This window comes from Xiphophorus hellerii, chromosome 4 (genome assembly GCF_003331165.1).
Source record: "Xiphophorus hellerii strain 12219 chromosome 4, Xiphophorus_hellerii-4.1, whole genome shotgun sequence".
In the NCBI taxonomy this organism is placed as follows: Eukaryota; Metazoa; Chordata; class Actinopteri; order Cyprinodontiformes; family Poeciliidae; genus Xiphophorus; species Xiphophorus hellerii.
Window position 1 is genome coordinate 2,987,277 of NC_045675.1, and position 17,537 is coordinate 3,004,813.

General features: G+C 36.9%; 2 protein-coding genes across 6 annotated transcripts in view; one reads left to right on the forward strand and one right to left on the reverse strand.

The window, feature by feature from the left end:
- Nucleotides 1–533: 533 nt before the first annotated feature.
- Nucleotides 534–6,951, reverse strand: LOC116718216 (macrophage mannose receptor 1-like). Of its 2 annotated transcripts, XM_032559936.1 has the most exons (6): nucleotides 6,809–6,951; nucleotides 4,280–4,381; nucleotides 3,403–3,618; nucleotides 2,528–2,739; nucleotides 1,946–2,262; nucleotides 534–1,363 (listed from the first exon to the last, which is right to left on the reverse strand). In XM_032559936.1, exons 1-6 carry the CDS (start codon nucleotides 6,817–6,819, stop codon nucleotides 1,175–1,177), a joined length of 1,047 nt encoding a protein of 348 aa, XP_032415827.1. In that variant the 5' UTR covers nucleotides 6,820–6,951; the 3' UTR covers nucleotides 534–1,174. The 2 variants fall into 2 exon arrangements, with proteins under 2 accessions (XP_032415827.1, XP_032415826.1); XM_032559935.1 differs by lacking the exon at nucleotides 6,809–6,951 and having other exon boundaries at nucleotides 4,280–4,600.
- A 6,493-nt stretch (nucleotides 6,952–13,444) lies between these two features.
- The window catches only part of LOC116718224 (non-muscle caldesmon-like), a 38,807-nt gene continuing 34,714 nt past the window's right edge, over nucleotides 13,445–17,537 (forward strand). For all 4 annotated transcript variants that reach the window (XM_032559952.1, XM_032559954.1, XM_032559953.1 and 1 more), the window contains exon 1: nucleotides 13,445–13,646. In XM_032559952.1, coding sequence (XP_032415843.1) covers nucleotides 13,483–13,646 — 164 coding nt within the window. In that variant the 5' untranslated portion in view covers nucleotides 13,445–13,482. The remainder of the gene's footprint in view (nucleotides 13,647–17,537) is intronic.

The following is a 17,537-nucleotide window of genomic DNA, read 5'->3' on the forward strand; positions in this document are numbered from 1 at the left end:
TCTAGAAACAGACTAAGAACTTGAAAAAACATCCAGCTGTTTTATGGCAGGAAGTTAATGTTTTTTTTGGTGTCTGGAAAACAAACCGTTCCAAAAACTTTCCAATTGTTAAGCCACAATTGGCAACCCCTGTGCCGTCACCTAGCAACCCCAGCTGAAACCAGCCTCGTAACTTAGCAACATAACCTAGCTGAGCTCTATCTCGTTTGGTCAGCTGGTTTTACCGCTGTACAATGGCTGCTGGAAAAGACAAGCGTCTTGTTGTTGACTTACTATCCGGAAACCACTTTCTGCATTTTTGCTAGTTGTGCAGGAGGTGTTACTTCTGCTTTTCAAAGATGTACAGCTGTATAATGGCACTTCTGTTTTCAACCATTTTCACATATAAAGGTCAAATGTAAACATTGAGTTTGGGGGCGTGGCCAGCAGCAGATTATTTGAATTTAAAGTGACAGAAGGCTCTAAAACAGAAGCTCAAAATAGGCAGAACTGACCAAACAAAAACCTAATTATCTAAAAATTATTTTGTGGAAAAATTTTTATATGTTTGAAGCATAAAAGGTCACTTTTAAGGATCAATCTTACACATGAGATCCTTATTATGAGATTCATTATCGGTACAATACACACTTCTGTGGAAAATTTGAGCACAGTAGGGAAACTGAAGAGAAACACAACCATCACTTATTAATAACATTTATTTCATGTTTGAATCTATGCTAATTTTAAAGTCTTTAGATAAATTGATTTTTTAACTACTGACTTTTAGAAAAGGTGTGATGGAAAAGTCATTTTTATTCTCTTTTTAAAAAAATCATGATGACCACAGCAACTTATTCACAGACTTAAACAGTTTTAGCCACTTTCTCCAAAGATAAAGGCATTTTTAAAAACTTAAACAACAAATTAAAAGACATGCGGAATACTTTCTAAGGACAGTACAGTATTTTGGTTGCCTTAAATTTCTATCAACAAAATCCTGTCAGTCATTCACTCTAACTCTGACAGATTATTTAACTTTCAACTAAAGACTAATAACTGATAACTTAGATATGTAGTTATGCATGTTTCTGTTAACTCTTATTCTGAATCTAGAGTTTCAAGACGATGGCTGGACATTTCTGCAGGATGTTTGCTGCAGAGACACTCAGGCTTTTACATGATTTTGATGACATTAGTAGCTGTAGCAGAGGAAGTTTTTTCTCTCTTGGCAGTCTCTGGCCGCCACGGCGCTGCTGTCGCTCTTAGATATGGCCCCACAGCGCCGCCCCTGGGGGGGGCATTTCAGCAGGTCAGAGTACAGCACATCTTTCCCATTTATCCACAGCCATTCATCTCCCAGGAAACGCAGACCAGTCCAAACCTGCCAGAAGGAACAAAAATTAAACCTTTCCTGCCTGAAACTCCTTCAAGTGGGCAAATATTCCTGCACTCAGTAAATAATGTGAACAAAACGGGAAAATGGTTCATCAATCCTGGCTGTGGACAAAGTTTACAGGTTCCCTGGTGTTTTTTCTGTTTTTTTCTTAAAATTTATGTTTTTACCTGCAATTATCTGACTGCAGAAAAAATTATTTTCTGCAGTCAGATAATTGGAGGTATTCCCTCAGCAAATGCTAGATTCACAGAGGTGGTACCTTAATTCAGGACCAAACGCCACCTTGTGTTGGAAACACGATATTACAATCATTAGCAACAACTTTGTATTTTCTCTGAGATGGTGGCTCTGATAACGTATGCTGCCTTTGACTCGTGTTCAGTTTGTTGTGCATCTGCGTGTGAAGAGGTAAGGAAGTTTAGTTTCGTGATTTTGACAAAACGATGGCGTCTCGAAGACTCAGGAGCAACTGAAGACCTTTAAAAACAGGTCAAACAGCTGATAATAATAATTCAAGATGATTCAAATATGAAAATGGATCCGAACGGTTTTTCCTCCTGAACCCACCTCTTCGGTGTCAGCCTCCTTTATTCTGTTCACCACATATCTGTGTTCATCTCCAGGCTTCACGCTGAGCAGATTGAAGCGAAGGTTGCTGTTGGATCCCAGGCCTCGGCAGTGCTCAAACGCCTCCTCCCAGCTCTTATTCTCCTTTACCAGGATCACGTTTTCCTTCATGCAGAGGAACGGACGGAGGGTCTGGCAGTTTTCGGCAGCCAGCGTCTTTGTTTTTGAAGTGATGGTCACACAGTCCTTGTTGTCACTCAGCTCTAATTTCCAGTATTTGTCCTCCTGGAGGCCTGAACTCCATTTCCATGAGCTGTCTAAAGAAAAAAGTGAATAATTTTGTCACAGACATTTCTTTCCAACTGAGCTTGGAATGAGGAAAAGCTAAATAACTTCTGATACGATTGCAGCTCGTCTTTCTACAAGCAGGAATCATAACTTTTGCTCAGGATGTTCGGTTCGAGCAGCAGGTTCCTCTTTATCACTTTCTGAATCCTGAGCAACTTTTGAGCCAGATCTGGTTTATTGGTAATCATTTTTAAACCACAACTGGAGGAAATTTTGTCATTTGTTTGTTTTTACCATTCCTGTGAAGTCCGATCCAGATGGGAAAGTTTTGCTCATTGAAAAACGTCATTTCCTCCTTTGTAAAAGTTGCCAGCTCCTGATTGATTTTCATGCAGTGGTCCTTCGCCTCAGACCAAGTCATCATCTCCTGTACTATGGTTATAGAGCTGCCGTTTATTATCCGACACGCAGAGAATGATTTCATGTCACACGCTCTGCTATAAATCCTTAAAGCAAAAACATGAATAAAAGAAGAACTTAATGTTTTAAACACTCATATCCACATTTAAACAAAAACATTGTGTTGTTAACTGGATTAATGACAACAAATTCAAACAATTTAACACATCAGCAAAACCCTGAAATGTCTTTACCTGCAAATATTTCTGATAGCTATAATTATATAAATATAGCAGAAATCAACTGAGCAAATTTTATGTTGATCCTCTTTAAAGGAGTGTTTGTTTAGCTCTTCCATGATTTAATAACCACCACAGCTACCACATAAGGAAATTAACTTTATCTGAATAGGACAAAAACAACTCTGCAAAACAATTTTAAAATGATATTAAGACAATCTTGTTTTACCAAATTGTTGTCAGAGAGAGAGGTCAATTCAAATGAATGAAAGCTTTGCAAATATTACGTTTTGTAGCTGTTTTAATTCCTGATAATCACATCACAAATTGGATGTGGTGGATGGAGAGAAAAGTAAAAATAACAGAGAATTGAAACTATAAAATGAAGCAGGACTTGTTTCTATCGCCGTTCTGTAACTGTGAAGTGAATTTTTTGCTCCTTCGTTTTGCAAATTGACTCAAACTGAGTCTAGGTGTGATCAACAGTTTTTAAAGTCATGCCTCAGATTATTTATTACAGTCTCACATTACCTTTTGTCGTTGAAGTAATTGTAGCCGATTACAGCGCAGTTTTCATTATTATTATTTCCTTCATTTGATGCCCATTGGAACGTATAATTTCCTCCATCGATCCACTCCCACTTGTTTTGTGTTTCTCTGTGTAGACCGATCCAGGCTTTATAGTCCTTCAGGAACAGGCTGTCTGCTTGCGCCTGGTTGTAGATGGTGGCCAAGTCCATGTCTATTCTATAAGGACAAACTGTCAGGTATTATCTTTCAGCACACCTGAATCTTTACCTCAGCTGTTGTATTTGCTCTTGAATAAAATGTTCAAATGAATGAATGATTTTAGATCATTTAAAGGGAAATAGCAAAACATTAAAGCTTAATGATGATGGCATAATAACTCATTTTCCTGGACGATAAATTGTCCCAGAAGTTATTGCAATAAACGATAATATTGTTGTTTTGAGACCATTTTCAAGTAATATAATATTCATAAGGGCATAATAATACAAGTACACTTTCTCAAGTATCAATAAACTTTAAATTCTAATGAACATTTAACACTGGAACTGGAAGACATTTTAAATATACAAAAAAAATAAACAAATAAAATTAATTATGAAGTCTCTGTAAACAAAATATTCCTTTTGGTTGAAACCAAAACACCAAACTGAAGACTTTTACCATCCTGTTTTTGGTAGAAAGAGAGAAATGATAAATCATGCAAATGGAAATTATTGAGCTCATTTTAATGCGTCATGAGATTAATTGATATATTGATTATTGCAGCAGGCCTACTAATAATACAAACTGAATCGCTGGAAATCAAACTAAATGATAGTTAGTACATTTGTTAACTCTAATCCTTAACAGAGAATAAAACATTTAACAGAAAACTTACTTTCTGCAGACGTCTTGTGCATCTTTCCAGGTGTGACCAAATTTCACATGTTGGAGTTTGACTGATAGAACTGATCCGGGTTCAGCTGCCGTGTCGACGGTGCTGAGGAAGAGGAAGAAAGCCATCAACATAATGAGGAGGCTCATCATGGTCAAACTTTGTTTTATTTCTCGATTATTTAAAAACACGCATTCAAAAGAGCACCACCGGATTTGGTTGAAAAACTGTCCTGTGTCTTTTCCCTGTTCATGGGGTAGTGTTTCCCATCGCTCAGGTTTAAATGCAGCCGCAGAAAAACCTCCTTCAGACGCATTTACATATGAGGCACAAATGAGTAGTTAACATTCACACCGGTCTAAGTAAAACATCCTAAGTATATTTGCCTGCAGGAAAATGAAGGCAGGAGCAGCAACTTTCACTTTCAACAATTCGTATATTGGTTCAGAGGTGAACTCAAGGAAAGTAAATTACTCGTGAAATTACTCAAGTTAGAGTAAAAAAGCATTTGGTAAAAATGTCTACTCCAGTGCTGATCAACTGATCAGCTTATCAATCATTTAACATTTAAAAATTACATCATCAGATGGACCAAAATATAAAGTTAAGTTGATTTTTTTGTTTTTCAAGGACAAAAATTACAATAATTTATATAAGTAACAAAAAAATAACAAAATCAGGCAAAATAAATATTTTCCAAATCAGTTTCTTTCAATAAAAAATAAATTTTAACAGAAACTGCAGGTGTGCATCTGAGTCTGGTGAATTTTTGATTAAAACATGTTTGTTTTTCATTCAGTGGGTAGATAAAGAAATTTCACTCAAGTAAAAGAAATACTTCACCATAAAAGTACAGCGTAGTATAAATACTCCTAAAAGTACTTTTTTAAAAAAAAAAAAAAAACTTTCTCAAGCAAATAAAATTAGTTAGCCAAATCTGCAATTAATGTTATTTTTTCTGGTTTATTTCTCTCCCATATTAACGTTTCTATAAATTCTTTGTTTCTTTAACATAATGGAGCCAAATCACATTCCTGCAGTTCTTAGGTTGATGGACTAAAATCACTTTAGCAGTGCTGTAGGACTTTAAATAGTGGAAGTTATTTCAGCTAAAACATCTTTACAACATAAAGAAAACATATTTATTGCTTAATGGATTGCAGAAGGTTTGCCCAATGAAGCTTATTCTAATACTTTAAGGAAAATCAGGTCAAAGATGTTTTAGTTTTGGAGCTGGATAATTTCTGAACTGACACAAACAAAAGCAGAGCTGCAGCAAGTTAAACGCTGGATGAGGAATAAATGAAGTTACTGAGATTGAATTTGGTGTTTCTGCTGTTTAATGTCTCATCCCTCCCCGTGTTTAGCAGAGCTGGCTGCATGTCAGGCATGAATGTTTCTCAGATGTGTCACAGGTTTGTTATTAGTGAGTGATGGAAACCGGATGGCTGTCGAGGGGAGGCGAGGCTCACAAACTCATTTTTCTTTTGCCTATCTCAGAAACCGTTCTGACAAACATTTGGTTTCACTGAGGGGGAAAAAAACAGAACTTCATGGAACGTAAAGCAGGAACATCAGAGACAAGATGAAGTTGTTAAAACAAATATTGCTTTCTGAAACAATCTCGAGGATAATTTTCTAAGATGTTTCTGCTTCGAAGACAAACACTCTTCCAATCAGGCAGTTATGCAAATAAAAAGTTTTCAAAGTTTGTTTCAGTAGGAATTTAAAGACCACATTTCAAGATTTTTTCTTCTCAATGAGAGATTTCTACCACAAAAAGCTTGAGGTTGAATATAGCCTTTATAAATGACAGATGTCAGAGGTCGAGGAGGCATTCTTTATAGTTAAATACAGAGGTGTCAAAATATCACTTAAATTTAGGAAAGGAGGAGAACAGTAAACCTGATGAACCATGAAATCTGACCCTTGACCTTCCCATCTGCCTCTGCAGTGATAAAGTGAGGTGAAGCTGAAAGAAAATACCTCTTGTTTATCCAAGTGGTTTGAGTTTGTTGGTGATGAAGACTGACTGACTGACTGTCTGAGGAACCAGTGAAACCAGTAAAGCTGCTTTATTTTCTCCAAACCTCCATCAGACACACATGGACATCAGTCCTGAGGTTTTCTGTTACAATTCTTAAGATTTATTACGTGGAAAGCTTGACCCTGTGAACTCGTCGTTTCTTCTTCTACTGTATCGCCGTAGTGACTGAGAAAGTGGAAAAACAGTAATTCATCAAGTTGGTGAAAAGAATAAGAAAACACATAAATTACTTTGGCGGGGGCAGAGTGGCTTTTATTAATGGCAATGCAAGTCTTGTAAAAAGCAGCACTGACATATTTTCCACTTTTTAAGCCACTTTAAAGCTTCCCCTGCCCCCAGCTCCACGCTCCCCCTTTAACAACAGCCCATCAATCAATCTCTGCTCTGAAACAACGACTTACTCCGGAAACACGACTTTCTTTCTCCTCCAAATATTTCAATTCTCTCCGATTAGCTGCTCTGTGCCTCGTCTTGACGTCACTCACCTTGAATCCATTCCCTCATCTCTCTGGATCAAATCGGCAGAGGCTGCTATCTCGCATGAGACGCCGTCTTTATGGCACAGCTGGCAGCACTTAGCGCAGTCAGAGTCTCTGGACTGAGAGCCACAGCCAAGAGCCGAGCCGAAACATTAAGACAAACTCAGATGGGTTTCCTTAGACTGGTAAACTTTTAGGGATTGCAGTTTGTTTTGAACTTTAAAGAAACCGTAATAAGCAAGGTGTTCCTGTGCAGATAGTTCCACATTAAACCAGCACAATTTCAAAGAAAGCAGTCAAAAAGGTACAAGGTGGTCTGAACTGAGACTTTTTACTAAAATCACTAAAACTAAAGGATTCAGGGTTACAGCGTTAGCTTCCATCAGTAAAGAAAATGTCCACAACTGGACAATAAAACTGTAGCTCCTATAGGATTAGACAGAAAGTTTGGTTTATATGTAACACGTGTGAAGAATCTCTTTCAAAGCAGCAGGTTGCTGCCCTGAAGCATGCACCTGTCTGTTAACAAGATGCTAAAATCAAATAACCTTTGAGAGTAACTGCTGCTGCCCATCAATCTGGGAAACGTCATGAGATGTTTCCAACCTTTTTGTTCCATGATATTCTGCAGAGAGAAGGATTATTCACCAGTAGGAGACATTTGAAGGGGGACTGTTATGTAAAATCTACTCTTTTTTTTAGCTTTATACCATGTTGCAATGATATTCATTCATCAAAAACATCTTGTTTGGATTCTTTCATGCGGCAATTAGCAAACACCTGGTGGAGCTGAGCATCTGCTGAGCTCATCATATGAGATACTTCTCAGTCCAATGCTGCTAGAGATGGGTGTAAACAGCATGATGGAGGAGCATTGTTGTGACTACGGCAGGAGCTTCTTAAAGCAACAATGGCCAAATTTTAAGCCATCAAACTGCAAAGTCAAATTTCTTTTAAGTCATATCTGATATATACAGTATTTTTATAACAACTGAAAGCAACATAGTTACTTGATTGTGCTATAAAATGGCACAATGGCTGGAAAATACACAATGCTGCCCCTTTAAGACAGCTGTTCCAGCAAATTTACTGCAAGGTTAAATAGTACAATGTTCAATGAAATTACTAATAACCCAAGAGCTCCATCTCAGACTCCACAGGCCGCAGGTAGCAGATATGTTCATATTCATAATAGGACAATTAGAAAAGGATGAGTTTTTTGGAGGGGGGTTGGAATTGTTGACAGAGACAGCCTTCTCTTCTTTTCAACTGTTAGTTCCAATCAATAATGTCAGACCGTCTTTTAGTGTTGCAGTTTGGCCGCCGTCCAGCAGAGGGCGCCGCTGGTCGTCCTTTACCGGAGAGAGTTAGGAATAAAGATGGCGACGCGGGCGCCATAACATAACAGGAGAAAGAAACGGTCCAAACAAAGTCCGGTGAGGGATGAATAGTGCATTTATGTGTTGTTGTTTAGAAATGTAGACACTGGACAAGTTCCTTAAGTTTTCACCTCAGTAGTTATTCAAACGAAATGTATGACGGAGCAGTTTTAACTTCTCAATTAAAAATAACTGATGTGCTATGAACACGGAAACTATCTGATGACAGAAGAGCGGAGGAGACAATGGAGAAAAATGATTACATAATGGAAACTAACATGGCACCAATAAGCAAGATAGTTTAATCACTTTATGGAGCGAAAATTTTAATTCCTTCAAGAGCAACAACAGACATTATTTCTGTATGAACGTCTCTGTGTAAGTCTCGCTTATTTTGTTCTTTTTATCTTTTCCTATTCAGCTGCATAAGAGGTTCCTGTTATATTTTATAAATATGTCTAAGTTTAACAATGTGAGAGCCACGATTTTCTGTTTATTCAGCTGATGCAAAATATTTTTTTTAGTTCAGCTTATAAGAAATTAAGCCCTTTATGTTGAGAAAAAAAACTCTTAAGAAAACGTCAATGTCAACTCGTTAGTTGATTGACCTGATCAATCAACTTTAGATTAACTCATTAATTGATCAATTGCATCCCTAATATAAGTCCAAACACAGTGATTGAAAAAGGAAGGAATCGAGGCGTTACAGTGGCTCAGTCAAAGTCCAGACCTTGACCTGCGTGAAATCCTGTGGTGGAAAAAATAGGAAGGTTGTGCAAAAACTGATGTCTGCAAATATTTCTCTACAATAATCTGACAAACTGAAAATACTAAATACTCCTACAAATGACTCCATAAGCTGTTTAATCACACGGTGTACTTAGTAGGTTTTTGGGGTTTTGTCCAGTCAAAGTTTTCGTTGCACTTTGATTCCTGTCTTGCTGTTTCTGGTTGCCTTGTTGAGTTTGGTGATCTGTCTACCACAGTCAGCCTGGCTGTTTCAACACTCGCCCTGTGTTGAGAGCTGTGGGAGTGTTGCCGTAGCGACCGCTTTGTGAAGTGTTTGCGAGTGTTTCAGGCTCCTGCAGGATTTTGGGGGAGGGAACGCAAGAAATGTCTATGTGCATGCATGTATGTGGAAATCAGTGTTGGCTGGAAGTGCCTGAGTGACCTCATGCACATCTGTGTGTGCTGATCAGCAGAGAGAGTTTTTACAGAAAAAGTTTCACTCATGTCTTTGAGTAGCAAGTCTGGACTGGAAGCTGTTTAAAGGAATAAAATGATTAAAAGCAAAACTAAACCCAGAGCCGGAGCGTCATTTGCTGTGTGACCTGGATCAGCTTGCCGCCTCCTGCAGCTGCTCCTGTTCTGAGTTGCCATATCTTATTCATAACCTGCAGAACAGTAACTTGATCCAACACACTCATTAGACTTCCAGTGTTGTTTTCACACTGCAAAAACACTCAAAATATTACCAAGTATTTCTAGTGCAAATATCTTACTACACTTGAATTAAGAGAAAACTAACATAATTTTTTAGCAAGCAATAGGAGCTTGTTCTAAGTCTATAATCCCTTAACATTGTTGAAAAAATGCTAGTTCCTTTGGCAGATTATTTCACTTATAGCTTTGGAAAAATACCTGATTATAAGTGACATAATCTGCCAATCGGTGTTGAGGAACTATTGACTTAAAAGAAGAGTTACATGTAAGTTAGTTTTCTCTTATTTTTAGTGTACTAACTAACATATTTGCATGTGAAACTAGAACAAAATTATTTGGAAAGATTTTGTGTTTTTGCAGTGCAGGCTGCTGATAATGAGGTTTTGTTTTAAATAAGTTGGAGTGTGTGAATAAGCAGTAAAGTTAGGGTTAATCAGATTATCAGTGGTGGAAAACAAAACTTTGGGATTATTTTGTGACTGTTAATTATTTTGGTAAAATATTCATTTCTTGAGTTTCGGACAGCAGAGTTGTATATGCTAAGCTGTTTGCGCATTGTTTGGTAGTCATTCAGTGATTTATAAACTAACAACAGTATTGTAAAGTCTATTCTCTCAGTAAAGGGACTTTAGAACTGGGGTGACGTGCTCCATCTTTCTGGTTTTAGTCAGATTACCAGCAGCAGTGTTCTGGATCAGCTGCAGCTGGAGGATTGATTTTTTTTAGGCAGACCTGTGAAAACGTTGTTGCAGTAATCAATACGACTAAATATAAACGCCTGGATGAGTTTCTCTAGATCTTTCTGCAACATTATTCCTCTAATCCTGGAAATGTTCTTCAGGTGATAGAAGGCCGACTTTGTGACTGTCTTTATGTGGCTCTGATGGCCCAGACCTGAGTCTACACTGATTAGTAAAGTCTTTTTAGTAGCTGTAGTAGCTTTAATAAGATCAGCAGACTTCAGAGTTATAGATCTGTGTATCATCAGCATAAAGTTAACATAACACCATTTTTTAGTAAGTGGTGACTCAAAGGAAAAATGGACAAATCCAAGAATTGACCTCTGGGTCACTCCTTAGGTCAGAGTTGCAGTGATGGATTCCATAATATCAGTCATTTCATAAAATCAATTGATTAGTTATACAGCCCCCATTCATAGCATATATCATCTCAATGCACTTAATAAAACAAACAGATCAAATTTATATTCAGAAGTGATCAAATTCATCCAATCATGCAGAAAGATTCAACTTTATAAATTTCAACTTAATCAGGAAGTCTGACACATGCAGTGTCTTTGCTGTTTCTTTATTGAACTATATAAAGTATATTGCATATTGTGCAGCTACAATTAGACAAGAAATAATGCAGCAAAAGAGTTAGAAACCTTCCTAACCTTAGCATCTATATCACACCAGTCTTAGTATATAAAGATGTCTTGATTTCTTTAAGAAAAAACTCTGAAGCAAAATACAGGGCTTGCAAAGTTCTGCAGAAATATGTAACATGAAAAGCTCAAATATTTACTTCCTTATTTATTTAATCCAAGTTTTGCGCCATAATCAGTAACTGAACAGCTGGGTCTCTGTGCAGGGTCTTCCTGATTGTTTTTACTTCAATATATTCATAGGAGCGCAGAAAGGACTTCATAATAACCATAACAGTCGATGATTTCATGCGCTTAGCCTCCATAAGTCCTTGGATGATATGAATATGTGTAAAACTGGCCGGCAGGCTTGCTTTAGGAGCACATTTACATCACTCAGGGGTATTGCAAAATAAAAAGTGTAAAGTTTATCCTCCTGCCTAACTAAGATCATAAACTTTGCATGTTGAAAAACAAACTCAAAGTTTATTTGGGTAACATACTTCAGCAGCAAGACAGTTTAAAGTTCTTTACATGTAAAAAAGATAACAAAATTAACAAAAAAATTGGAGCTTTACTTTTCTAAATGTACCATGTTTACCTTCAAATATAAACTTAAAGAAATATGAGCTGCATTTTACATTTCAGCTGCATATGAAGACATGCAGCTTTAGATAAATACTGCTTCCTCTGACGCTGTAATCTAATTGGCATATTTTAGAAAATTCTGTGGCATGAACAAAGCAACTCAGAGACGCAAAAATATACAGTGAACATGGGAGTGTTATGAAATGCTGTGCTAAATTACACTGTACAAAAAATAAAACCCTTCATTTGGTTGTACCAAGTGATGCAACGGATTCAGTGACTTCTTTAACCTTTTCAAACAGAAAGTGGCCCCTCCCTCACACCTGTCCTGGAAAACTGCAACATAATTAAAGCATTAGCATGCCAATCATACCAACATACACACACTATGCAAAATGAGAATCCATAAATGATACTTGTATTTCGTACACATGAAAATAAATGATGTCTTACAAGAAAGTGTGTTATTACTTTGCAGTAAAATCCAGGTAAAAGATTAGATTTTCCAGCTTTCGATACAGTTGAAACCAGAAGTTTACATGCTGGAGCTTTAAAGGTGACATTATGCTTCCTTGAACAGATTAGGATAAACTAATAGGTGATGTAAAACATTTTTTGTAGAAAATCCTTCTTAGATAATGAGATTTTAGTCTCAGTTCTGCCTGTTTTCATCTCTTTCAGGATGAGTTGAGTTAGGACGTCTTGTCATCAAATGAGCTGCTGCTGGCCACGCCGCCCCCCAACTCAACGTTTACCCTCACATATTGAAATGGCTGCAAACAGATCCACAATTATACAATCGTACATCTTTGAAAAGCAGAAGTGGAGCCTCCCGCACAACCAAAATACAATGCAGCAAGTGGTTTCTGGATGATAAGTCAACAACAAAACACTTGTCTTTTCCAGCAGCCATTGTACAGGACATACACTGGGAAAACTGTTGGTGCAACAGCATCGGAACCAGGGACCTAAAAAGGCTCAACATCCTAATAAAGAAGGCTGGTTCTGTTCTGGTTCTGTTCTGGGGCGACTGAGGAACCTCTGGAGATGATTATGTAAATTATTCTTAATAAAATCAAGAAATTTATGGACAACCCTGACCATCCTGTACATGAGGCTTGAGAAAACAGAGTATCTTCAGTCAGAGGCTTCTTCAGATTAGCTGTAATACAGACAGCTACAGGAAATATTTCCTGCCAGCAGCCATCATGATCTACAATAACTCTGAATAATAAGAATTAATGAGTTACAATTATTGAGTTGAATTGAATTGAAAACCAGCTGGCCAAACATGCTGGAACTCAGCTGGGGTTGCTAGGTAACGGGGATGGGCTTGGATGGGGTTGCCAGGTAACGGCAGATTGCTCGTCGAATGTGACTTAACAGTTGGAAGGTTTTTGAAACGGCTCATTTTCCAGACACCAAAAACAACTTACTGTCAGAAAACAGCTGGGTGGGTTTTTTTAAGCGCTTGGACTGTTTTAGAAGCAGTTGAAAATTTAATACAAGTATAAAAATGTTCAAAATGCTTCCTCTGTAACATTTGCTGTTAAAAACGTTACCCCTGTTTTGAAGATAAACATGTAGGCAACAGGAAGTGGATACATTTCAGTGCTATTCGTTGTTAAATAGAAAATAAAAAGACTTTTTGTTTCAATATGTATGAAGAAAACAACTCTAGCAACACAGACATCCCCCCTAATTACACTTCCCTCTGGAATTACAATGTACACATGCACAATATTGCCACAGATCCACTGTTATGATATCATCTTACTGCCCCTCTGGGAGAGTCACATGACCTCTGTTCAGAGGAGGGGTCGGGCGGGGGGGTCAAACTGTTTCAATGAAAACCACATGGAGGGAGGAGAGAGCTGCGACTAACTGGAGAGGGAGAACCCAACATGAGCAGCACGGCAGAAAAGGGGGGAACGGAGAGCAGCAGCAGGGACGGGTTGAGGCTCAGGAACCAGGACCAGAACCGGGACCACGGACCAGAACTAGCCAACATGTCGGAGTCCATCAAGAGGAGAAACTCCAGCAAGCAGCTCCTGCAGAACCTCATCAGGTGAGACGCAACACAACTCTGGGTCATCACCAGCAGGATGAAGCAATAATAAAATACACATTAGGGATCTATTTCATTACTATTCACTCAGGAAAAGATCAGCAAGCTGTAAAATCAGTAAGAATTTAACCAGCTAAAACAGGAAATGTGCAACTTTTACCAAAGTAAAACAAAATGACCCAAAAATGTAGAAAGTTTTTACTTTCAGATCCCAGAGGAGAAGCTGATTAAATGTTTAAATATTGGGCAGTCATGTAAATTTAGATTAACTCCATCTATAATAAGTAACCAATGTTTTGTTAGTACAGATTTATTCAATAAATTATAATATTACTGAAAACTTTATCACTAAGTGGAAACATGTTGTATAGATGAATGTTTGAAAGTCTTTATTTCTAATTATGATCATTTTTCACTTACACCTCATGAAAACATGACATTTAAAATCAAAATATTATATCAAGCCAATAAAAATATTTAATACAGAAATGTGGGCTTAATGAAAAGTACATTTAATATCTGATTTTTAAATGTTATTTTCAAAAGCCTCATCAGAAAACATATTCTAATTTATTGAATATGAATGTATAGCCTCACTCTCAGATAAAATAACTTTTTGTGTTTCACAGAACACAAAAGAAAAACACAATATAAAGATGCACAAAATAACAGGATAACTAAATATTTTTTTAAATGAACATACAAGTAAAGGATATTTTACTTCAATTTTTTTCTGAGATTTGGTTTTTACTTTAAAAATTAGTGGAAAACATTTTAACATGTATCCCATTTACCTTTTATTAGAAACACGTTAATTGCAATGAAAAACAACAATACTGCTAACTAACACCTGTTGTTTAAACAGCTTCACCATCAGTATGAATCAGAGACATCAAGGTTTCTACTCTGTTCTGCTGAACTTGGTCTTGATTCTCTAAAATATACCATTTATTTTCATAAAGTAAAATATATACAGAAGCTGAACGCAAAGAAATACATGCTAAGTTTTTTTTTGGCTCCTAGGAAAGGTTTGGATCAACATCTGAATTCATCTACAGATGTAAAGTAGATTTTTGTTGCTTAAATCTCGAATCTACAATATTAGATATGTAAAACAATGATTTTCAATAATTGTACTTTAAAAGAGGGATTCTTCTTTGTTTATTCTCCAGTTAATTGTGAATTTGCAGTTGGTACTTTATTGAAATGGATCCAGATTTTATTGCACACTGAGGCAGTTCCCCTCCATGTTGCTTTAGGGTGCAGTACCAACGATGAACACCAGGGTGCTTATCTAATCGCCCCTGGGTGTAGTAGCTGGTACACGCTGTTCAGTTTTAAAGCTCATAAAGGACCTTATGAACATCAGAGTTGGTATTTTAGTGAGTATCGGCTGCGTATTTAAAGCAAAAAGTACTATTTGAAAACTGACAATAATCGTTAAATTAAAAAAGTCGGTAAATGGTAGACAGCTCCGAGTCGAGTTCGGTTCCAGTGGCTGGAGAGAGGAGGACGTGATCCGGATTTTTAATCGATTGTTGAGAAATCTGTATAGAGCGTTTAAATACTATTAAGTCATAATATCATGAAAAATGTATCATATTCACTGATTAGACTCAGAGTTTATTTCTGTTCAGTTTGATTATGATGAACATATAAAACTCAGTTTCTCAGAAAATTTGGCTAACAAAAAAAAGAAATGTTAATTAATCAAGAAAACTATATCCATGTACTTTATAGACTTTATGGACTCAGTGCATGTTTTTGGCTCGTTTTTTCATCTTGGTTTCATCATGTAAAGCATCTTGAATTGCTTTGCTGCTGAACTGTGCTATGCAAATGAACTTCCGTTGCCTTTTGCATGAATCAGAATGACAGAGGTCAGCCTGTGGTTCTGCTGAGGTCAGCAGGGCCGAGCTCAAATCGTGGCAGTGACAGATGTCACTACAGCACATACCAGCTGCCACTAGGTGGCCAGAGAGTGTCCGAGCTTCACCCAACCAATGGTGGCTGTATGTGTGTCTGTAGCCGTGGCATTATGTCACCAGAAGTGTCACTATAGCTGCCACTGCAGCGATTTGAGCTTGCTGTAAGGTTGCTGTCATAGCAGCCTTTAGGTTCATATCAGGCCGGTTTTCTGGTCACTCAAGCCCAGTAAGACCATGATAATTGGTGTTGTTGGTACATTTGGCACTGGTCCAGGCAACAATCCAGTTCTTTTTCTGCGCAGCCCAGTTCAAAACAGCTCTGACGTTTTGAAAAACCCTGAATGTCTTTGTGTGCTGTCTCTTGAAGCTCCGACGCTAGCTGCTGTCCACGACTTTGAATCTTCCCAATACTCCTTTTTTTCTTCTTTGTCCTTCCACTAAACTTTCTGCTAATATTTTTTTGTCATCTTTAGTGGCTCCTGAATAACAGCTATGATAAAAAAAAAAAATGTATTTTTGAATCATAAATTTGTTTTAAAAAAATCATATTTTAGTAGTTAAAATATAAAAAATATATTGTAGTATAATATTAAACAATATTATAATAACCCAGCTCACTGGGTTTTCATAAGCTGTGAGAATATAGTCATTAAAACTGATACAAATATGAATTATTCATTGAGATGCACCACAATTAAATTAACACAAAAAATTCAAAACCAATTGGTTTCTGGTTTTATATAATAAAATTATTGAGATTTGCCTTTGTTTTGTTAACACTGTGTGAAGAAGTGCCTTTTAAACGTTCTCTTAATTATAAAATGTGTTGGCATTGAAATCATTTATCTGTTTCTTTTTCTCCAAAACTCATTCAAGAAGACGTTAAATAAAATAGAAACAGTTTTCAGACTTTATTTTGGCCTCATCAAACTCGGATTACATCAAACCAGACCAGCTGTTTTTTACGGGTCCAAACTATGTTTCCAGCGAAAAACCTCCATCACGTAATTTGGTTTTGTTTTGATTGTTCCTGCTCTTTCTCTGGCTCTTTCTCAACCCTTCCTCATTGTCAGTGATTTCCTCTTTATGGTGGAACATTTCTGAGTGACTTCACTGAAAATGACACCGATCTCTAACATCAATGGCTTCCTTTATAACTGCAACCTCCTTAATAGCCATGACATCATCTGGCTGCGTTCACACACAAAGAGACGGCCGTCCCCGAGGCCTCCATTGCCTCATTGTTGAAGTGGTGGAAAATGTGATGTTTGTCAGACGGATCTCCTCTGTAATTTGCGTGCTGCACATAAAAACTCCACATCATCATGTTAAAAGTCCAGAGCGGGGTAATAACTAGTTACATTTACTTTAGTAGCTTTTTGGAAAACACAATGTACTTTTTACTTTCACTTGCGTATGTTTTAGCTAAAGTTTCACCACACACAGACCTGCAGTTTTTGTTTATAAGATTTTTATTGAAAGAAACTGATTTTGCTAATTTTTGTTACTTTTTGTGATTTTCCAATTGATTTTTTTTTTTTATTTTGGTCCATCTGATGATGTAATTTTTAAATACTAAATGGATAATAATTTGCTCAGTTACTCAGTACTTGAGGAGACTTTTTACCAGAGACTTTTTTTACTCTTACCTGGGTTATTTCTTGGATGCCTACTTTTTCAATTTACTTAAGTAATTTTATTATGAAGTATTTCTACTCTTACTTGAGATCATTTCTGGATCTTCTACCCACTGAATGAAAAACAAACATGTTTTTTAACCAAAAATTCACCAGACCCACACCTACAGTTTTTGATGAAGTTTCTAAGTTTATTATTGGAAAAAAAAAACTCACTTTTTGTGATTTTCCACTAGATTTTTTTACATTTTGGTCCATCTGATGATGTAATTTTTAATTAAATTATTGATAATTTGATCATTTACTCAGTACTTGAATAGACTCTT

Bases quoted from the DNA above. Each gene is read 5' to 3' on its own strand.
- LOC116718216 (XM_032559935.1), bottom strand. From the start codon at position 4,428: ATGATGAGCCTCCTCATTATGTTGATGGCTTTCTTCCTCTTCCTCAGC. The intron at 2,263-2,527 runs GTAAAAACAAAC...TTTTTTCTTTAG, and splicing joins GATCGGACTTCACAGGAATG to ACAGCTCATGGAAATGGAGT. The intron at 1,364-1,945 runs GTGGGTTCAGGA...TCCTTCTGGCAG, and splicing joins AGGAGGCTGACACCGAAGAG to GTTTGGACTGGTCTGCGTTT.